Source organism: Lytechinus variegatus, chromosome 13, assembly GCF_018143015.1.
Source record: "Lytechinus variegatus isolate NC3 chromosome 13, Lvar_3.0, whole genome shotgun sequence".
Lineage (NCBI taxonomy): Eukaryota > Metazoa > Echinodermata > Echinoidea > Temnopleuroida > Toxopneustidae > Lytechinus > Lytechinus variegatus.
Window position 1 is genome coordinate 33,208,445 of NC_054752.1, and position 24,280 is coordinate 33,232,724.

General features: G+C 34.7%; 1 protein-coding gene across 7 annotated transcripts in view; it reads left to right on the top strand.

The window, feature by feature from the left end:
• LOC121426160 (5'-AMP-activated protein kinase subunit gamma-1-like) overlaps nt 1–24,280 on the top strand; it is a 79,133-nt gene that overhangs the window by 52,092 nt on the left and 2,761 nt on the right. For 5 of the 7 annotated variants that reach the window (XM_041622344.1, XM_041622346.1, XM_041622345.1 and 2 more), the window contains 10 exons: nt 3,923–3,952; nt 4,559–4,592; nt 11,952–12,052; nt 16,644–16,725; nt 17,711–17,769; nt 19,165–19,210; nt 19,836–19,887; nt 20,192–20,318; nt 21,188–21,271; nt 22,795–22,917. In XM_041622344.1, the coding sequence (XP_041478278.1) occupies nt 3,923–3,952; nt 4,559–4,592; nt 11,952–12,052; nt 16,644–16,725; nt 17,711–17,769; nt 19,165–19,210; nt 19,836–19,887; nt 20,192–20,318; nt 21,188–21,271; nt 22,795–22,917 (738 nt within the window). Of the gene's footprint in view, nt 1–3,922; nt 3,953–4,558; nt 4,593–6,122; nt 6,175–11,951; nt 12,053–16,643; nt 16,726–17,710; nt 17,770–19,164; nt 19,211–19,835; nt 19,888–20,191; nt 20,319–21,187; nt 21,272–22,794; nt 22,918–24,280 lie in introns of all 7 variants that reach the window. The other 2 variants (XM_041622349.1, XM_041622347.1) reach the window with 2 other exon arrangements.

Consider the following 24,280-nt stretch of genomic DNA (forward strand, 5'->3'; position numbering starts at 1 on the left):
ATATATGTTTTTATATTATTGCAAGGGTACACTCTGAATTTTAAGGATTTCAAAATAAATCCAGCTTTAGCAGATGTGGATAGTGACCAGTCCATCATTCAACTTTATTTTGAATCCTAAGGATTTATATTCAAATCTCAAATGATTTAAGATTTAGATTAAGAACAAAACCATTGGCTTTAATTTTAAATCCACAAAGGTTTTAAATTTTCAGCTGGTCACTAATCACAGCCATGGAATTGTTTTAAATTCTTGAAATCTATTGTATGGAATTGTTTCATTGTCAATTGTCATTCTATGTACTCCTGGGGAGCGTTTCATCAATATTTTCATCCGACAAGTTGTCACATCTGACATCTTTCCTTGATTCTGATTTGCTGAGAAGCACGGTTTCCTATGGTAACTGTCAGATAAACTGGTTCTTGTCTGATAAAATGTCCGACAAGTCCTTTCATGAAACGCCCCCCTGGATTGGTTCCTAGCATGAGTACTCCACAGGGAGTAGAACATGTTAACTTTCATTACCATTTCAATCCAATGACCAGAATACAATAATTGGTCATTATAAACTTGCCATTTGCCAGTAGTATGCCAAAATTAGTAGAATTTGAGAAATGATTTTTCTGAGTTGCATGTACAAAACACTGAAGGTTGTTTTTCAATAGCAGACACTTTGATATTGAAATAACTTCATGTATTATTCATGAGAGGTATGAATAATTCAGCTGTAAAATGCCATACTACATGTATGTACTTCCCCAGGAAGTGGAGTATGTGTATTAAACATGGTTTTATTCTTTTCCAAGACAGGACAGCAGTGGTTTAAAGCTTTACATTCTAGATTAGAGACAGAAAGATGTTGATTCTGATAATTTACAAAGAAAAAATTATGTCCTGTCCTTTTACTCGGTAGACCTCAAATTCGATGATATATGAACCCGCAACTGTCACCTTTTCAGCTGCCAATTTATGAAACGGCACTAGAAAAAGGTGAGGCACGCTGATGGCGTTATGAAGAAAGATGCAGGTTTTTAATGAGAAGTCGTGAGGATACCGTAAGAAGTGTTTTTGTCAGGTTTGTCATGGGGTGCATGTCATTAGGGTTCCGTAATGGCGCAGGACGTGATTATCATCGGGCTACTCTGATGATTGTCCTGCGCTTTAAGGAGCTGCCTGTAAACTTGTCGGAAGCCAAGAGGGCATGATGCATTTTATAATGATGCCCGGAGGATAGCAAGTATTGACAGTACAGATGAGGGATGGCAGAGGTATATGGATAAGGATAGGAGGGAGATGAAGAGAAGGGATACGAAAGAGAACATTAGAGGAAGGGGAGATGGAGAATGTAAGTAAGAGAAAGAGAGAGGGAAGAGGGGGTGTTTTTTATAATGATAATGGGAGGAAAGGAGCTATATGGGGGGGGTAGTGCATAGAGCTTGGTTACTCCAGGATGTAATTAATTTTCTTGATGTAAGTTATACTGCCATGAATTTAATTTCATTAATTTGATGTTTGCAATCAGGGACCTACTTGTAGTAGGTCTGAAGGCACTAGGAGAATTTGTGAAATAGAAAAGAGAACGAGAGAGAGAGATCAGACAGTATATAGACTGCACAGGCCTTTCTTGACAGGAAGTTGTTTTTTAAACACCAAGTTTTTAATGCAATTCGCAGCCATTACATCAAATCAAATGAGCAATTGATGCTTTTCACATTTACTTCAATTTTTGCAATAGTACATGCACCCCATTCTAGTATAAAATGTGTGAGTACACCAAAGCATTAACAAGTATCCTGCTTTGAATATGAACACAGCAAGGGGTCGCAACAGATGTCTGAATAATAGTAATGAATAATGATAATAATTCAATATTTATGTAGTGCCTATTGAAAATTTCTCAGCCCTTTTTACATTATGCAACCTAACTTCATCCAGGCTCGATCCAGCTTTGCTACCCAAGTATGATAGGGGTACAAGTTGACCATCATCTGGTATGATGGAAAAATCCAATAAGAATGCATTGTTATTGAGGATGTCATCAAGAGTTGTGACATTTTGATCGTTTGAACGTATGGAAAGGAATCCATTGGATATAAACATGCAGCTGTCTCGGATATAACTGCTGAGTAGTCCCTCGAGTCTCAAATTGACTTTAATTGGCCTGACTGAATTTGAACCTATAATAGGGATGTGTTGCAAGTAAATCTTTGCTAATGTTTGCAAGTTGACATAAGGTACAAATTTTCAACTGATGGATCAATTTTTACTATCAAAAGCAAACCAATTTATAATTGTTGATGTAAGAAAAAGATGAGCAAGTAATTTGCCATTTGAAAAAAAAATCACTGTGATTGATTTTTAGATTTGAAATGTGATTGATTTGTAGATTTGAAATTGACTTGTGATCTATTTGAAAGTTTCTTTCAATGCCCTAAAGGTATATGCAGGCAGCATTGAAATAGATACCTGAAATTATACTCCAGGGGGGATGTTTCACAGAGATTTAAGTATGACTGAAGTTGCGCTTAAAAGCTGACGCGTACATGATATGCAACGCTCGATCTTATTGATAGATAAGCAGTAGTGCGCGTCCTCATGACACGATCTGGACAATGCAGTGAAGCCTTTCATTCCGTACACAACTTATTATTTAAGTGCAACTCTAAGTCATACTTAAATCTTTGTGAAACACCCCCCAGTCCAGGCTTGAAATAGTTTAGACTGTGGAAAGTAGGGCGGTCAAGAATAAGACTAAATGTTATACATTACATGTAGATGAATGACCTCACCCTTAAGTGTACTTTTAGTCGCCATTCAAATCCGAATCGTCGTATCATTCAGTTTCGGTTTTGAAAAATTATGAGATATTTACAGAAAATGATTGTAAAAGTCCTATTCTGTACTTACTAATTTATTTTTTTCAAAATTTCTAGGCAGCAAAAAAGTTTTTTACGGCAATGCCATGTAAATCAATAGTGTGTGAATCCCATAGGAAAAATTTACTATAGCTAAGGAAAGAAAGCTGTGTTCACTTTCAAATGTGCGGTCAGCCAAACAGTTTGTATCTGCACTGCATTGACTTTGCACGTGAAAGAGTGATATGACGTTTTGATTGAATGCATGCATTGAAATTGCAGTCAGGGTTGTGGTTTCTCCTATAGCGTTTTTGTTCAGGGGAAATCTAAACCACTCGAACTGAAATTAAAAGCATGTGCCTCTTTTGTGATATTTCCAATGTCAAGCAATTGTTTTGGTCTTTCCAGTCATGTATATTTTCTAGCAGTGAAAATGTTGTAAGGCAGGGGAACAAAGTGTGGAAATTGTAGTAAACTTCGAAGTCGATTTTCTCTGAAATGGGTTTGCACTGTTGTATGTATGATACGACAGCTCGAATGACCGCCGAAGATTTATTCATAGCACCAAACAGTGTTAAAATAACAACCAAGGTGTATACAATAGGTGCTGTTTATAGTAATCATCGCAACACCATTAATTTGGTGTACAGTGCTTTGCATGGTTCTTGTTCACACCACCGGTGTATTTACGGTGTTTCATTTGGCTGATGTTGGGTGTTTTTTCATTCACAATCCAGTCGAAATGTGAGCAGCTTCAAAATGAAGTTTGCAAAATATGTTTATTTTGCTCAAATGTAGAAACCAAACACTAAGAATATGTATCTTCAAAATATGCATGAATCCTGCATGTAAATGCTACCAAGAATGAATTATTTTAATATTACAAAATTATAATCCAATCAAAGCAGAACAAGTGCATCATTTCAAACTTTGAAAAATCCACTTTAGAGTGAGAATGAAAATTGAGTATTTTTCTTTTTAGTAGAGATAGAACCAAAAGGTGAATAAGTTTGGGCCAGATTTCACAGTTTTATCATTTTTATTTGTTTATTACCTCACTTTTATAGAAGATAAAGACTTTGGAGCCTCTTAGAGTTGTGAGTATTCGTCTATTTATCAACAGAAATCAAAGTAATAAAACACTAGACAGCCTGTCATCATTTATTTATCTTAATGCAGTAAAATGGGAGTAAAACTTTAAAAGCTAATTTCATGTTGAAAAAGAAATGCAGACTTCATTCTTGAAACCCATTTTTCTACACCGACTCCAAATGAACACACATGTTCATCATTCATGTAAATCTTATTTAGATATGGAAGTTGAAAGTTGATACACAGTCATTTATTTGTGAAAGTGTATGTTTATTTCTATATCTTTGTGTCAATTATGTCATGATATTTAATATGTAAACCAATGATTGAATTGTAAAGCTATTAATATCAATAAGGTATGTACATGCACAATTGAGTGTAATCTATAGTTGAAGGTTATGTTACAATCATGTAAACTTACAAATGAGTATCTATGTTTGCAATGAATATAACCCAAGTTCTTGTTCTACTTTCATTAATAGTGATGCGAATCATGTGATGTGATATATTTATTGTTAATTGTTTATGTCTAACTTCGTAATTTTGTGTGTTATGGTACTGATGTTTAACAAAATGTTTTCTCACCAAACTTAAATCCCCATTTGTTACAGCGATCCTACTCAGAGTCCTATGTTAAAAAGAAAGGTTAGTGTATGACTGTCGGCCGGCATGCAGCAACGCTCTCACAACTTTTATCAACTCAAATCAAGCTTTCTTTGAATTCAGTCATATTTGTGACATCAATTTTCATTCTTTAACCAACTCCTAATACTTCCCTTCGATTGTGTTCATTTGATTTTCAGAGAGAAACTTCAACTTCTGAGAAGTTTTCATTTTTCGTTTGTTCAGTTGCAGCTCCCTTTGCATTCCCAATACTGCCAGCTGCTGTATGTCACAAGCTAGCTCCGTTCTTTGTGTAAAAGTACATGTGCTTGTAAATTGTACCATACATACAATTCAGGGGTCCTTCACGAAATTTATTGTACGCATTGATTGTTGATGAATTATTTTGTTTATTTTTTTCCATTTATGCTTTGAATTAAGTTCACATTTCACAATTTCTCAATTCTAAATTTGTATTTTCATTTACTTGGATTTTATTTTACAATGAAGAATTTTGAATTTTTTTCTTAACCCATTTATATGCACAAATCTTCTAATATGTTTTAACAATCTGCACAATTACGTCTCTTAAAGAGAGTGGGCCCATTTTGATAATTGATTCTGTATTTATCGTATTATGTCTAAAAGAAAAATTGCTTTGATTTTGATTTTATTTAGAATCTTTCATTGCTGTTATTACTTTTTTTCTTCTAAACCATATAAAGTGTACAAAAGAACAATGAAATACAGGACAATATTTGAATCATGCCCCCGTGCCACCTTTCTTATGAATGTAATTATAACTCCATATTGCCGCCTTCTGTGCGAATTAAAGATGATTACAGATCGGCGTTCAACAGCAAATTTGTCCCCTGTTGCTAGTTGCTATGATACCACACAAGAGTTTTAGCACCATCACTAGTGTCGCTTCGATTGAAATCATCCGACCTTACTAGGTACCTCAGTACTCAAAGCACTTTAGTCGCCTTAGGTTGTCTTCGAGAGGGCCATAATACTAGTATTACGAGCACAGAATGTACTGTTAGCTTTATGGCTGTTCTGTGTACTATGTCCTGTCCTTAAATGCAAATAATGTATTCCACAATGAAAAGAAAATGTCACATCCTAAATATGACAATACGTTATAAATGAAATGAATAAACAAAGTACTAGTGACCTGCATTTAGTTATTAAATTTTTATTGTGATTAAATTTGAAATATTAAGTGTATTTAAGAAAATTTTGCACAGAATTCTATACATGTATTTTATTTGAAGGTTACAACAATAAAGCGTATACAAGAACTTTTACAAAGAACTCTAATACTTGTAGCACATAATGTTTGTTTGAAGTTAACAACATCAGGTGTGAATCCTTGACGGACATATTGCACAGAATTTGCTTTACATCATTATTTTTTTCAGCTTTACTAGTTCTCATGTTATAATTTCACAGCATTGCATATTTGACTTATGTATTCTTTGCTTGTTTCTCTTTTTTGTTTTATCATGCAAACATGGTTTTCATTTCTTGTTGTTTTTCTTTTCCAACCATTTTGTGACTTTTTTGTAGCTACCTCGAAAAGGCAGCGATCCATTAGGGGCCAGAGAATATTACAAGGAAGGTATGACACACATGATTGGTTGAAAAAAAAATAGATAATTGATTGCTGTGAAAATATCTGAAAAATTCCATTTGCACATTAAAAATCTCTCCATTATATTACATGAAGGAGCTGAGAGGGGGATGGTAACACTCTCATATTAGGGCCCTATTTCACAAAGATTTGCAACTATTGTAACATGGCTATACAGCCAATCAAAATCAAGCTTTCCATAGTTGTTGCATTAATGGCAAAGTTACAATGGTAACTGTGAAACAGGCCCAAGATTTAAAGGCATTGTCACTCTTAGCGGGTGTTTCATAAAGCAGTTTGTAAGTTACGAGTGACTTTACGAACGACCGGTGATTATTTCTTGTGGTAAATGATACACGTCAGGGGTCCGTTTCATAAAGAGTAACAACTGTTGTAACGGTGATGTGGAAGAGGTTCATCGTGGCGAAGAATTCAGTAGTAGAATTAACCAGTTGTCTCACTACGTTTGATCCATCGTGAGCTTTCCCACTACGTTTGATCCATCGTGAGACAACTGGTTAATTCTACTACTCAACTGTTGTAACTTTGCCATAATGGCAACTACCATGGTAACAGGGCTCAGCAGCCAATCATAATCAAGGTTACCATGTTAGTTGCCATAATGGCAAAGTTACAACAGTTGCAAGTCTTTTATGAAATCGGCCCCTGATTTTCATTGGAGTTGATCTAGTTCCTGAGAAAGAGTCGCCAGTCATTGTCAAGTTGCTTGTAACTTCATACAAACAGCTTTATGAAACATCCACCTGGACGTTTGAACCAGCATATGCTTGCTTACTTATGACAAGCCATTAGCCTATATGATCTTTTTTTATAATATCAAGATTTAGACTTTTTGATATAAGAAAATCAAATTCTTTTTTACCAAGAATTAATTTCTTGATATCTTGAAATCAGTTTGTGTTTACAAATGGAAAATCTTCATAATTATAAATTGCATGTTTGAGATCAAATAATAGATGAAAATATAAAATGGCTTGCTATATGTATTGTCTGCATATGCTGGTAAGAATATCCAGGGGCCTGTTTCATGAAACTTGTTATTATAACAAATTCACAACAGTTTTAAGCTATAGAAATCCTTTAATCTGATTGGCTGATAGTGAATTTGTTATAGAAATGATGTATTTGTTATTATAACAAGTCTTTATGAAACGAGGTGTGAAGCCCCTTAGGATTGGTTAGTATCTGAAGCTGTCAAATTTGGGTTTTAACCAAACTGCACTTCAAAAGAAAAAGGATTTGGTTTGACCATCAGTTGTTTCAAATATGAGCTTATCTGAAGTTTGGTTTAAAAAAAAATATGAGAGAGTGTATCATTCAATTTTAAAGCAGAAAGAATATTTATCACATGATCACTTCTTAATTGGGTGTTGGTGGTTTTAATAACATGGGTATCATATCCCCATCCAACCCCTTAACTTATTATAAAAATGCCTTATAATCTTTCATTGATATCAAGCAATTCCCTGATATTATCTATATTCAATTTCAAAACAAAATATTGAAATAATTATTTTCAGATTTGGTATTGGTTTACTTTGGGTAGTGTCCCTTGCTCCTTCTACCCCCCCCCCCACCAGCACTTTTTACAGAGAAAATTGCCATGTGCAGATTCTAACCCTCACAACATAATTACCTTTTCATTTTAAAGCAAATTATGACTAGATCTTAGGTGTTGGTAACTAACGTTGGTTGTATCCATGCTCCCTCTACCCCCATACCATTCATTTTTTTTTAATATAAATATAGTTTATCCAAACAAATATGTTCACACAGTATTCTGTCCCTGATATAATCACCTTTCAAGTTTAAAGCAAAACGTATGGTTAGATCTGCCCCTGGTTTGTGTCATCCCGCCCCTTCCCTATACACTATATTATCATGTACACAATATATTTTTTACCCTCATAATATAATTACCTTTTAATTTTAAGCAAATTATTAAAAGTTGACAAAATTTTAGGTGTTTGTATCCATGCTCCCTCCACCGACCATTTTTTTAAAATATTAATATAGTTTATCCAAACAAATATGTTCACACAATATTCTGTCCCTGATATAATCACCTTAGTTTCAGTTTTAAAGCATAACATATGGTTACTAGATCACCCACTGGCATCCCTATACCCCTGCCCCCATATCACTATATCATTTATACCTGTCGATCAATTCTTTTATTCCATGTTCTGAAGGATTGAATATTGGGTTTATATTTCATTTCCGTAGTCCTCCCTCGCAGGCCCCCACCCCTCGAATCTCCCAACATAATTTCCTCTTCTCATCCCATCCCTCATCATCTCCATGAGAAAGAATATAAGATGAGTGTATCTTATACCACTTGGCTCGCTCCATGTTGGATAAATTGGCTTCCCTGTGAGGCAGTCTGGTTTAAGATGGCGTCAGGATGTCCAAGTATACTAGGTTAATGCATTCCGATACCCTTTTTCCCCTTAGCTTGCGTGAGGTATTGGCCTACATGTTTGGAATATAGCACCAAATTTGCATTTCATTTTCTGATCAGGAAATTGTTGTGGTAAATATCACAGTCAATCATTTGGAAGATGATAAAATAGATTAATGTGGGACAGGGGAGGGCCGGTGTAGGGAATATTTATTTGTTTATGCTCTTCTTTGTTTAAATCTAAATATAGATTTGTCATTAAAACATGGTGCTAATATGTAATTACCATCCCTGTCCTTTAAAAAGTGTAAATATACAAACGTTAAGCTTCAAAGTGAAAATCATGCATTTTTGTTCTCAATTTTGCTGCTAAGCAGTGAATTCATTAACTTAGGCACTCTCATTTAATCTCTTTCCAACAATTTGAAAGTTTATGAAGATCCTCCTTGTTAAATCTCTTTCCAACAATTTGAAAATGATGAAGATCCTTCTTAAATCTCTTTCCAACAGTTTGAATATGATGAACATCAAATCATAAACATCTTAAGCTCTTGATATGCTTTTGCACAAGTTTATTAATTTATACATTAATATCAAGGATTGAAGCCAAGTTGTTTCTCTTTTGCCATATTTTTAATGGGTCCTTTTCCATAGAGCAGTTATTTCTGTGAAAATATTGCAATGGTTTTCTAAGTTCCTAGCGCATATCAATGTTTTTTTAGGGGCAGGTGACTTCAAACTTACCACCACTGAAATCATGAGTCATGGCATTTTCACAATATCACTCATGATTCTCCCCATCCCTATTCTTGAAATTATGTTTTCTTTGTTTCTCCACTCGACCGTCCCATCACCATTTTTTTTCCATATTTAAATGAAAAAAGAGGTGTGAGAAAGTTCAGATTCTTTCATTCATTGTGGTTTAGGGAAATAAAATTCCTTGTAAACACATTCAGGAAACTCAAACAAATATTGCAATAATTGATATATTCAAAGATAGAATAATGACATCAATATGGGGACAAACAGTAACAAAGGGAAGGTTTTTCAGTTTGTACTACATCCATTATAACTTTGAAACTAATGACATGAAAAAAAATGGTTGCTTGTATTACCTATGCTCAAATACCTCGGCCACTTTTCCCCTACTGCAGCTATACGTCGAGTCAAATACAGCCGTTTTGACATTTTTGTACCAGCTACATAATAGTGGTTTGAATAAAAATGAATAAAACAGCATTTTTTTACTCACTGTACAGCTGCCGTAGAGCAAAACAGGGTGCATCAAGATATTTCAATTTAATCGCAAAAAAAGAAAATGTCTAAAAAATTGTCTTCCTCCTGGTCCCAGCTGTATTCCCTTGTCTCTCCTCATTTAAATATTTTCTCATTTATATATATTTGTACCGGGTATTTGTATATCTAACAATATGTATATTTTTGTAAGCATATATTTAATTCCTTTGTAGTGTTCCACTTTTATTTGTTTTATTTCATTGTGTATTTTCCCCCTGAATCACTCATTTAAATTCATAGAATTGTTGTTTCATAAAGCTCTTCATGAAGTAGTGCAAAATCTAACAAACAATTGGAATATGGCAAGCCACATTGTGTTTTTCATTTGATTTCAATTGCACAAGCAAAAGTTGAAGAAAAAAATCTTGAAAAAAGTGTCCAATAATCATGACTTTTCTGGCATGATGATTTCATTTAAATTGAATTATTGGAAAGACAGTCATAGTTTGATTGATATGTCAGGAATAGCATTTTGTTCATTTTTGGCAATTGATCTTCCAATCATTGGTAACGTTTGGCATAACTTTACAAATGGCTGAATGAACCCCCCCCCCCCCCCCCTCTCGCCTTGCTTTTTCTAAAACCTCTTTGGTAATGTGTAGTGTTATTGTTTGATTGTGGTGCTTTATTTTGTTGTGTTTGTTTTTGTTTTTTTGTGTATTTCTTTTTTTTCCATAATGTGTGATCATCCCATTGTGGTTTAGCTGTCTGCATGCTTTTTTGCTTCCCACATTTTTTCACCACTTTCCTAAAACCTAAATCTTAACATCCACTGCTTGGCTACACAAATCTATCTGGTAATGCTCTGTATGTGTTTGTAATTTATGTGAATTGTCATTTTCCTGTTGTTTTAGCGGTTTCCAGTGTTGGCTGATTTTCCATTAACAAAATGTTGATTCATTGTAAGGAATATATATATGTATATACATATTTATACAACCCCCCTCCTTTATATTCCATCCTTAAATGGAAAACACAAAGTCTCGATTACACATTCAATTAGAGAGGATATTTCAGGTTCTAAAATACATTTTGAAAAAAGAAGATACGTGCTGAAACTCCAGTGAATTCTCAATTTCTGCTTCTAAAACATGGTATATCAGCTTAAAAGCTTATGGATTTTATTTCAGTTTATGTAATTGATTTTGAACATGACCATATTAATTCCATCAATTCACTAGCTCTTCAAAATGTTATTTTGAGAAAAATGAAGCTGTCAAACAAATGCTTGTAACAAATCTTGAAAAGGGGTTTATCATTTTATCTGTAAAAATTAACTATCTGAATAAAGTGATTGATGTAATCTGTTGTATAGATTTTTGTTTCAATTTAGTTCTTCATATACTGTTTTCATACATTAGGAATTCTATTTATGGAATTCATTTGAATTATATCCATTAGTTACTCATTATGTTAGGTTAGATTTGTATGTATTCCATTACCTTAGAAATCTTATCTCTGTTTATATGTATATTTTACCCTAAATTAATCATTGAAATAATTCCACAATTTTCTTGCATTCTTCTAGACTTCATTTTAGATATATATGAATTGTATTTCAAGAAGGGGCTAAGAAATTATGCAATCCCTTTACATTTTTTAGATATATACAATGTAATTGATGGTATAGATAGTTTCACAGAAAATGGGGTTTGACTTGATTAAAAAAAAACTAAGTTGTATTTTTGTACTATACAGAGTTTTCAAAGAATTGAATTTGCAATTAGTTGTGCAAATTATTGTATTTTCAATGTTACAGTTCACAGCAGTGAGAAGCAGAACAGAACCTAAAGATGTGAAAGAATTTTATAGTCCTATACAAAAATGTAAAATCTGCATTGTCTTATAATGTTTAATTAAATTTACATGCACATATATCTCAGTGAAATAGTAATAAAACCATTAGACCTGCTATAGCTAGGAATAGGATCAGGGATTTTATTTTCGTCATTTTACAAAATGAAATGCTTTATATGAATCTAATTTTGTTTTATGCCCTTCTCTGCATTGTTCCATTTCGTCATTCTCATCACCATGGCAACAACAGAGGAGGAAGACATGACCTTTGTGCGGTTCATGAAGAATCACAAATGCTACGAGATCATCCCCACCAGCTCCAAACTAGTCGTCTTCGATGCAGAGTTATTGGTAAGCTTAGACAAATGTCGTCTCGAGAGAGTATCGTCTTGATTGCTTTTTGTCCTGGGGATAGATTTCGTTTACTCTTATTTCAATTTAAGAACTATGGGATTGAGTTCACGTTGGGAATTGTACCATTCTCTCATTAGAAGGATTCAGTGGTACAAATTTCATTTTCTTGTGTGTTATTTCAGTACATTGCTCCTTGGTGTACAGATTTTCTTATTTCTTATTCCTGTGAATTTTACTTTTTTTCCTCTCTTATCGTGGTAGCCATGAAGAAATTAATTTTTAGCTTTCCTATCAAAATTTATTCTTGTGGATGGAATGTATATGGTAAGGGTCCTTTAAAGAAAAAGTTCACCATGATATAAAGTTTATTGTTGAAATAAGAAATAAAATAATAAATAAATTGGTGAAGGTTTGAGGGTAATCCATCAAAGATTTAAACAGTTAGTGGAATTTTGATTTTTTTTTTATTTGTGACGTCACTTGCGAGTAGCTTAACATGTATCGTGAATTGATAAAATCAATGAAATGTCATTTTCTTTTTAAAAAATGAGAATGGGTTTTATTGTACCTTGAGTATATCAACAGACAAATCATGAAAGAAGAAAATTTGTAATCGTCATGAACCATTGAAAATAGAAATTTATGTATTTTATAATGCATGATATATGGGGCGGCTGCTCGTATCTGACGTCACAAATCAAAAACTTAAAATTCTAATAACTTTAATCTTCAATGGATTTTCCTCCAACCTTCCCCAATATTTTTTCTTCTATTGTTTACTTTTTATCAGGGTGAAGTATCCCTTTAATCCCATATTTTCTGATTGCAGTGTTCCTTTTAAATTCTCCATCGTTTAGCAGTTTTAATAGATGATTTATCGATCAAGATGAAAAAATGATTACTTGATTGCAAATGTTTGGAGGAAGAATATAATCTTAATATCTGAGAAAGAATTAGAACTTAGTTGAATATAATTAGAAGAGATTATAGTTTCTGGCTCTTTCTCCCTTGTCCCCCCCCCCCTCTCCACACCCTTCTACCCCCCCCCCCCCCATCCTCTCCCCTATTCTTTACACAACCTTGCACAATGTCTTTATAATTTTTTTTTCTCTTATACTCGACCTCTTCTCCCCTCTCACCCTCTTTTCACTTTCCCTCTCCCACTTTCTCTTTGGCATTCTCTCTCTTTCTATCTCTCTCCCTGTCTGTTTATCTCCCCCCCCCCCCCTCTTCTCTCTCTTTTCTGTATATTTGCACTTTTCAATCAAGTTCATGTACATTAAATATTAAGAATTCCTTCCTAGCTTCCTAGTAGCTACATTACCCTAATGGCCATGCCAATAATCCAGCTCAGAAGCCCATATTTGCCAATATTTAGAGTTTGTACTGAGCCGGGCAGGAATGGGAAAAGCTTTCATTAAAAGCACCCTGTCTGTAAATGTCATTCCTGGGGGCCGTTTCATAAAGCTGTTTGTAAGTTAAGAGTGACTTTAAGAACGACTGGTGATCCTTTCTTGTGGTAAATGGTATACACTGAAACGTTCATTGGCGAGAGTTTCGTGCATAAGAAAGGATCACCAGTCGTTCTTAAAGTCGCTCTTAACTTACGAACAGCTTTATGAAACACCCACCTGGGCCCCGTCTTACAAAGAGCTATGATTGATTCAAAACTATTTGGAAATCCATCAACGTCCTAAAATTTTTATAGGGAATTTGCTCCATGTCCTTTGGGCAAAAAGAGAAGCTCACTGAATTTTCAAGAATAATGATGATTGTCAGAATATACATCAGATCTGTAAAATATTTTGAACAAGCATGCCTTTTAGGTGTTGATTTTGCTGGCTTTCAATAGTTGTGGTTGATTGGATTGATCGCAACTATTTGTAAGATGGTGCCTTGGCTTCTTGTTGAGAGATGAATGCAGAGCTTGTGAAAATTATCTCTCGTTCTTGGGGACTGCATTTGCAAACAGAAAGAGCAGAGAGTTTGATTCTTGGAGACTGAATAAAAAATAACAATTATCAACAAATAAAAAAAAAACATGTTTTGAGTTTTATAAATGTAAAAAGAATACACCCTAAACATTTTTTGTGTTATTATTAAGATTTAGATAATTGATAAGGATTTGACAATTTTTATTGCTGATGTAAACAATTCTACACATTCCTAAACATGCTTTAAAGGACAAGATCACACGTGCCCCCCCCCCCACAACAAAAAGTTGATAAAGAAATAATTCAGTTAAATTTAAGAAAGTGATAACATTTCAAATTTTCACTTTCCGGTAATTTCACAAAACAAATATATGCCTCCATGAAGTGCATTTCAAAACATTCACTTTGCCTCCAGAAATTTAGTATAAACATGACCATGTGACATTGATAAAGCATTCATCCGATGTAATATACTACTGCATTTCTCAAAACTAATCCTGAAATATTGGGGTTCTCAGTTGTGACATATGAGCAGTTGGCATCCATGAATATCCTTACGAGCCTCTCTTCGTCTCTGTCTGCGTGTGTTTCTTCATTTTACCGATTGGAGACTGAGATGGCATATAGGCAACATATTTGCCGGCTTGAATAACTTGTGTCGTAGTAAAGTCTTTCAGTCTGAAATGAGTGAAAATGGCAGCCTGGCTGATCAAGTCATATATCCAATGAGTGAAAAAGAAATTACAGAATTTTAAGATCTGTTGACATAATAGATTGATATCTTTGTAGTTATCTGAGGACTGCTGACATTGATAAAACATATTTGAATATTTTACCCCCCCCCCCCGACAAAAAATCCCTTGCAATGGCATCAGTAATAATCCATGCCTTGATTTCCCATACAGTTAAACAAGGATACTTTAATTTTGATTTAACATCTTTAAATTGTAAGTACAATGGCTTAAATTGTCAAATGGCATGAATTATCTATGACTAATTATTGATGTTATTTATTTCGGCATCACCTGTGCCTAGGAGGCAAAGAGCAAACTGAATCACTCTGACCCATGGGGTCTCTCCAGATATAATTGATTGGGGGGGGGGGGGTACAGGTGGACCATTGCATGGGGGTTCCCCTACTCTTATTCAAATATTGCAATTAAATGAAATTTTCTTTTTAGCTCATCCGGCCCGAAGGGCAAGATGAGCTTATGCCGTGGCGTGGCGTCCGTCGTCTGTCGTCCGTCCACAATTTCAAAATGCTACTACTTCGCCATTTCAAGTCCGATTTCAATTCTGTTTGCTTTATATGATAGCACTAGGTGGGGCATTCAAAACTTTTACACAGAATTTTGAAATTCATTAAATATGCTAATTTATGCACATTTTTCAAAATCCACAAAAAATGCTACTTCTTCTTTATTTGTTGACCAATTTTGATTTTATTGCTTCCATCTGGTAGAGCTTCATGAGGTTCACCAAACTTCTACACAGAATTTTGAAATTTTGACCAGAACAATTTTTATGCCAATTTATGTGAAATTGATTTATGCATATTCTTAAAAATTCACATAAAATGCTTCTTTATTTGATGACCGATGAATTTTTTGCTTCCATCGGTAGAGCTTCATGAGGTTCACCAATCTTCTATACAGAATTTAAAAATTTTGACCGGAACAATTTTTATGCTAATTTATGCGAAATTAATTTATGCATATTTTTAAAAATTCACATAAAATGCTGCTTCTTTATTTGTTGACCGATTTTGATTTTTTTGCTTCCATCGGTAGAGCTTCATGAGGTTTACCAATCTTGTACACAGAATTTTTAAATTTTGACTAGAACAATTTTTAGGTTAATTTATGCGAAATTTATTCAGAAATCACAGAGAATGCCTCTTCTATATTTGTTGACAGATTTTGATATTTTTTCTTCCATCCGGTAGACTTCATGAGGCCCACCAAACTACACAGAATTTTGAAAATTTTCAGTAGTAAATTATTTATGCTAATTTATGCGCAATGTATTCATAAATCACAGAAAATTCCTCTTCTTTATTTGTTGACAGATTTTGATTTTTTTTCTTCCATCTGGTAGAGCTGCATGAGGTTCACCAAACTTGTACAAAAAATGTTGAAATTTTGTCTGTTTATTCTAATTTATGCAAAATTTATTCATAAATCACAAAAAAATGTTTTTCTTCTTCATTTGTTGATCAATTTCAGTTTTGTTTGCTTTATATGATAGCTCGAGGTGGTGATACAAAATTTAAACATAGAATTTTGAAACTCATTGAATCTGCTATTTATTCATATATTTTCAAAACTCACAAATATTGCTTACTTATTTGTTGATTGATTTTGGTTATTTTTGTTCCATCTGAGAGCTACATTAGGTTCACCAAGGTTCTACACAGTTAAGAAATTTTGACTAGATGATAATTAATACTTAATTCATATGAAATTTATTCATAGATCAACAAAAATGCTTCTGTGTCATTTCTTCATTTTCAGTTCTATATCCTCAATTTATGTCACCACTATAATTCACTACAGTGTCAACTGTGCTGAAATTAAAATTGTGTTAAATTGTGTTGCGAGATGCCGGATGAGCTCCACATCATTGATGTGCTAGTTTCTTCTTTTCATTGACAGGTAAAGAAGGCTTTCTATGCTTTGGTGTACAATGGTGTCAGAGCAGCTCCACTATGGGACAGCACAAAACAAGACTTTGTGGGTGAGTTTACACAAATCAATACCTTGTTTCATAAAACTGGTCATAATGTCAGAATTCTTTGATGAATTAGCCCTCAACCATACAAATAGCACTTAAGAGCAATTTATCCAAATTAATGGAAACTGGTTCTTAACAATTTCAAATGGCTCTAGTGTCTTAGATTGTGGTGGTTTTGAACAAGTCCCTTCACTGAAATGTACATGCCTTGCGCAAGGATACATTATTTGGAACCATTGGTCTAAACCAAATTCAATTACACAAGTTCATAGCCATGATATCAAACGGGACCAAGTTTGAAGTAAGAAATTCTCTCAGAATACAGCCAGAAATTACATAGTAAATTAAGATGCTTTTATAGGAGGAAATTATAATTTGTTTAACAAAATTTACTATCTATTGTCCACGGCGGACGGCATTTGAATAGAAATGAGTCAGAAAGAAGAGGATCGAGGGTATTTGAATTCCAGTACATTGTGGCTTAGCCGTGAACCAGAATAGCCTGGTGGTTGAGTCGCTGCCCGGAAAGCAGTAGATGGCAGGTTCGAATCCCACTGGTTCCAATTTTTTCTGACTTATGATTTTCATACAGATCGAGCATACTGATCTTATGATTTTCATTACAGATCGAGCATACTGATCTTAAACAAATAGGAGTAATGCCGAAAATTTGTTAAACAAATTACAGAAATTATATGTTTATATATTGCTGACTTCCTATCAAAATTCGTAAATCATGAATCATAAACATTTGAATTTTTGATTATGATCCATTTCTACTTTTGGGGGAACTTCTTTCTTGTAATTAAAGAACATTTGGTTGTGTGTGTATGTGATGGCATTCTTGTAAGTTTAGATTGTTTTGTTTTTCTGGGTTTAATTTCCTTATTTCTATAAAACAAAAGATTACACACAAAGAGCACAATACTTAATTACTTTCCAATGAAATATGGTATATGAACCTAGCTGCATGATTTTTTTCTTGCAGGTATGCTGACAATAACAGATTTCATCAACATCCTACAGTACTATTACAAATCACCATTGGTAAGTTGGATATCAAAACACACTTAAACCATAAGCCTTAACTTGTCTTATGCCATCAACAGTGCTTTGTATCCTCTGGAAAAATTGCTATATAAATCCAATGATGATGATGATGATGATGATGATGATGATGATGATGATGATGATGATGATGATGATGATGATGATGATGATGATGATGATGATGATGATGATGATGGTGATGGTGATGGTGATGGTGATGGTGATGGTGATGGTGATGGTGATGGTGATGGTGATGGTGATGATGGTGATGATGGTGATGATGGTGATGATGGTGATGATGGTGATGATGGTGATGATGATGATGATGATGATGATGATGATGGTGATGATGATGATGATGATGATGATGATGATGATGATGATGGTGATGGTGATGGTGATGATGATGATGATGATGATGATGATGATGGTGATGGTGGTGATGGTGATGATGATGATGATGGTGATGATGATGATGATGATGGTGGTGATGGTGATGATGATGATGATGATGATGATGATGATGATGATGGTGATGATGATGATGATGATGATGATGATGATGGTGATGATGATGATGATCCTAGGGAATGTATTCTCTATGAGATTCTAATATATTTTGTAACAATGATTGTTTTAGTGCACTTTTCTCTTTATGATCACACACACATATCATGTAGAACCAAAAGATATTACAAAAGACTATGTTTATTTGAACATTCATACAACTTTATTTTAGTTATTTTATTTTATAGAGATAGCTGATTAAGTTATTTTATACTGCCTGCACCCCTAAAATGCCAAAGTAGCCTTATAAGCCAAACAAATCTATTAGTGGCATCTGTTTGGATAAATGATCAAGCTTATAATGGGTGCATGTCCATATACATTTATCAGTGAAAATCCCCTATACCTGACCGATTGTTTTATTACTAATCAATATTTCTTCAACACTTGTATTGAGTAATTATGAACAAATATAGTACCACTGTTCTGCTTTGTTATCTAAGAGTTTTTCCTAGGGTTTACCATGATCCATACATGATACAAAAGCTTTTTCCTTTAAAGCCTTTTCCGGTTTCAGAGTTTATGGTTAGCTGTCGAGATTTACTTGCCATATAATGTATTGATCCACATGATAAGAATTTCCTTTCTCATCCCATTCTATTCTTCCTTTCGCCTATTGCTTTTGTAACCCCCTTTACCCCTGCCATATATGATCATCTTTGTTTTTTGTTTTTATTCTTCTCTTCCTCTCTTCTCTTTCCTACTCTTCACTCACTCCCCCTCCCGCACTGCTTGTCTCTGTCTCGCCCCCTCTATCTCTCTCCCTCTCTCCTTTTCTGTGCCCCCATCTTCACTCTCTTTCTATTTATATTTTACTATCCCTAGGTTAAGATGGATGAGTTAGAAGAGCACAAGATAGCAACATGGAGAGGTAAGATGAATATACCAAAATAGATTCATTATATCATTTAAAATTAAATCAACTCTTAACAGAATTGTTAACAAATCAATGTTTGCTTTTGCTTATGTGAGAGTTGAAATAAATGGGAAATACAGTAGTAGAAATACAATAGATATTCAAAGGAGGGTAGATAAGGTGAATGACTTGGATTAAATTTCAAGGAACATTATTTCCTATCTACCACCCCCCCCCACACACACACACACACACCCTGCCATTCCATGACAGAAATAGATATGAAGGGATGTGTGGAATTGAAATATTAAAGCCTGAACCTTTTTATTCCCAGTTTAAGTATATAAAGATAACTAGAGAAGGTACAAAATATTATATACATTCCTTATTTTGATATCTATGATTTGCCTTTGCTGATAAGAATAATGATTATATTGGCTATATTGACTTGTCTTCATGAGCTACCAGTACTATTCCACTCATTGTCAATACTGCACTCATCTATGCTTTGTGCAATACTGGCCCAAACTCATGGAATATTTCTAATTTCCTACTCTGAGCCATGCAAGATAATAATGTAAATTATTGATATTATCTTCTTGTTCAATGCTGTTTATTTTTCATATTTCATTTCATGCAGAGGTGTTAAAGGAGAAAGCCAGACCACTTGTATGGATCAATCCAGACCAAAGGTTTGTGAACATTTTCATTCATCTTCTACCCCTTTCATACTAAGCATCATTTTCCCAGGATGCACCAGGATAATCTTGCATGAGTGCAATCCAGGGTAAACTATAAATATAGGGTGCCACTAAAACTGGTTTGACTGTATTTGTGTCACATCTTTCAAACATTTTTTGTTTTTTGTTTAAACTTCAGTTTGTTTCAAGCTCCTGAAGTGCTATTCTAAATGTTTTTTGTAGCTTGACAAATTTGTAGTGAATATTAATGTCATATCTAGCAAACATTTTTTTTCTTGTCTTGTTTTATCTTCAGTTTGTTTGAGGCTGTTAAGATGTTGATTCAACAGAAGATCCACAGGTTACCTGTTATAGACCAAGCCACAGGAAACGTCATCTACATCCTAACTCACAAACGGATACTCAAGTTCCTTGCTCTGCTGGTAAGCTATGCTTCTCTAAACAAGGGGGATGTTTCACAAAGATGAAAGTATGACTGAGAGTTGCGCTTAAATGCCTAGTTGCGCTCGGTATAAAGGCATGACTACATTGGTCAGATCATGCCAAGAGGATGCGCACTACTGTGTATTGATCAATAAGATTGCGTGTTGCATATCATGAACGCTGCAGCATTTAAGTGCGACTGAAAGTCATACTTAAATCTTTGTGAAACACCCCTGGGTCCCTCTTACACATAAAGTTTCCATTAGATTGCAACTATCATGGTTAAAATGCTCAATAGCCAATCAAAATTTAGGATTCCATGGAAGATACCATTGGATGGCAAATTCACTGTGGAATATTTCTTGAATTTATCGTAACACAGCTATTAATTGAAAGTAAGAGATGTAAAACTCTGGATTGCAAATTATTGCATTTGAATTAATCAGAATCAATAAATTCCACTACAAAATGCATGATCAGAGTTCAGCCAGAGTTTTTTTAATTCAGGCAGTTTGCTATTTTATGATTATTCAATTTATTTTAATTTGAATATTACCACTTTTAGGAATTGGATGCAGCCCTTTGCAAATTCTAACCATGCTAAGAAGTTTTATTCAAGAGACGACTTGTTTCTTTCTCTTTTTTGTGTATTGTAGCAGAAGACTTAATTATGCAGCAAATTGCAATGTCTGCACGATCACAATGCTAAGAAGCTTTATTGAAGAGATGACTTACTCTTTTCTTTCTCTGTGTTGTGTATTGTAGCAAAAGACTAAATTATGTGGCCTATTGCAATGTCTGCATTATGCTAAGAAGCTTTATTGAAGAGATGACTTACTCTTTTCTTTCTCTGTGTTGTGTATTGTAGCAAAAAACTGAAATAAAGAGCCCATCTTTCCTGAAGAAGACACTGAAAGAACTCAACATCGGGACATACAACAACATCGCCACTGTGAGTAGAGATTATTTTTTAATTCCATGGCCAATATTCTGAAAAGTTGGAAATAACTTAGACCAAGGTCTAACTCAGTGGTAAAGTTAATGGAAGCAGAAAATATCAACATTTTGTTAGCATTATATGTTTCTCATATTCATTGTGCTCTTCTATCTTGCTGACATGGTAAAGAAAACCATTTGAGTTATTATTCCCAGTTATGAATAGTTTGAGTTACAGATGAGCTGGTAGATTGAACCGTTACAGTTAGAGATTTGTGTCACAATTGGATATCCATTGTTGAACCACGACTTTAAACCAGAGTTTGAAACGAACCAGACTTAAGAATATGGGCCTTGGGCCTGTGGATTTATCTTGACTAAATAAATAGTTTATGAGCAACTTTAGGGAAAGCTGAATTTCAAGGAGACACAGAAAGCAGTAGGTTTGTAGATAGTCTTTAAAATGGGATGAATTACAATTGTTTTTATCAAAGAAAGTTCTGAATTAGATTTAAGCAAAATAATGGAAACTAGCTCGATGATTTTAATAGGTCGAAAATAAATAAACTTCTAATAATGCTGTAGTGTTTGCGTTGTTATACTGTATTTCTAACTTCTTGCATGTTCTTCTTTGTATTATGGTGTTAAAAATAAGCCTGACCAGATGAGAACAGTCCCCAGTATATTTATCAAGAAGAAAGAGCCTGACTTGTAATTTTTAACCTCTCTAGCCCATATTACCAAAAGAGGCTTTAAAACATTTGATTATGAACATTTCATGTATTATTGCACTTCCCTCTCAGCGCCCTAAAACTGTTCACAATTAAATCAGCGCAATTTTTTTGTAAGAAAGTCTGCATAATCTGTGGTTGTGTACCATGGTATAATTGAAACATCTTTTGAGAATACGGGCCGGGGGTGGGTGGGGGGCACTCGACCAAAAAAGTGTTGGGGATGTGCCGCGGGAGAGACAAAAACGGGGGCCTTGGAGCAGGCTTATTGTAAAAAGGAGGGTCCTCAGATTGGGCTTCGGAACTCAATTTTGTGAAAACGGGGGTCCTTGGAACGGATCGCCAGCGTGTGATTACGTGTGTATGCATCCCTATGGAACGGGCATCCGTGCATGATGCAGCTAGCGCGGCCTCGCCTGGTGCGCTCGTGCAGAGACGATGGTCGGACAGCGCTCTGCGGCCGCTTTTCACCAAAATTGCAGCAGATCAATGCGACTGGAACGGCAAAACGAAAAATATGCGAAGCTTTGGAGCGGATTTTTTTTTTTTTCTCAATAAGAACAATATGCTATGCCTTGGAGCGGCTTTCTTTTTTTTTTCTCAATAAGACAAAAATGCTATGCCTTAGAACGGAAATTTGGGTGTAAAAATGGGTGTCCCCTCCGCGGCACATACCCACTATGCATTATATACTGAGTGCCCCCCCTCCTCCGGGAATACGGACCTTCCAGAACAGCTTTCTGTCTACCGTAATCACCTTATTTCTCTTTATTTCTTTTCATAATCTTTCGTGTTGTGTTCATAACAGGCCCGACCAGATACACCTCTGATAACAGCTCTCAGTATGTTCATCAATAAGAGGGTATCAGCCTTGCCTATCGTTGATGAGAACAACAAGATTGTTGACATCTATGCCAAGTTTGATGTCATCGTAAGTAATCCTCAGTCGGTACTATCAAACCAGTTCTTGAATGTTACCATCATAACCAGGGGAGTGTATCACATAGATTTAATTATGACTTAGAGTCGCACTTAAATGCAGACATGTACACGATATGAAACGTGCAATCTTAATGATCATTAGGCAGTAGTGCGCTTTATCTTGGTATGATCTGACCAATGTGGCCGTATCTGTGATACCCCAAGCAACTAGGCATTTAAGTGCAACACTAAGTCATGCTTAAATCTTTTTATGAAACACCCCTCCAGTTTGATTTTTAAGAACTGGTGAAACAAAGAAAAATGAATTTAAAAAATAAATTCTACTGTTCCTTTTCGTAGTTTGATTTCATATATTAAATTTCGAATTTTTAAAAACAAAATTAAACTATGGATGAGCCGAAGACAATTTGCTTTTAACCCTATCTAGGCCGGGGTATTTTGGGAGTTCCTATGGCCGGGGGGGGGCCTCCCAGGCCCCCCCCTAAGATCTCGGCCGTCGACCGCGCGATCGCGCCGAAAATTGGCACGCGGGTTGCCTGGGACATAATCTACAAGATTGTATAGTAATTTATTTCATGCAAATCGCTATTAAGTGATTATGCTAATTTATGCGTAATTAGTATGCAAAATCATACCTTTTCCTCTAACTCCATAAATAAAACTCCAAATGTACTAATTTTTGGTATAGAAAGTATTTGTGGTGTCCTTAGCAAGTGTACATGAAAAAAATTGTGATATCAAATCATTTTCTTATGTATTATATTGTTTTTTGCAATTTCTTATGTATTTCTTTGTTTTTTGGACCTTTTGTTTTTCATTGTTTTTTCAATGAAATTTGTTGGGGACTCTTCTGTGATCATAAAAAGCATAAAATTAATACATTTAGACTAGCAAAACTAAAAATAATCATACATTTATGAATTTTGGTTGAAAACACAATTTGCATTGACTTTGTACATGAAATCACGTTTTTGAGCAATTTTCGGTCTGACATGCACTTACATAATGTTGCGTAATTTCGGAACCATGTACCCGGGTGACGCAAAATTGGTCCCAAAAGTTGCGCAAGACTTGAAAGTAAAAAGTCAGCGAGCGGCGCGGTCAAAAAATTTTGCACGGCGAAAATATCGCGCGATTCGTTGAGGGGGGGGCCTCCGAGGCCCCCCCCCCCCCCCCCGGCCTAGATAGGGTTAAGATTTCTTCAGTTTCACGCTTGAATTAATTGGCCTTTGATGCTATAATATTATCTCATTAAGTGTAGGCTGCCTTCTTTGTTTATAATCTCTTCTCTCCCCCGAGATGGTGCTAAGCTATACTTATTGATAAGAACAGTTTGACAATAATGAAGCTCT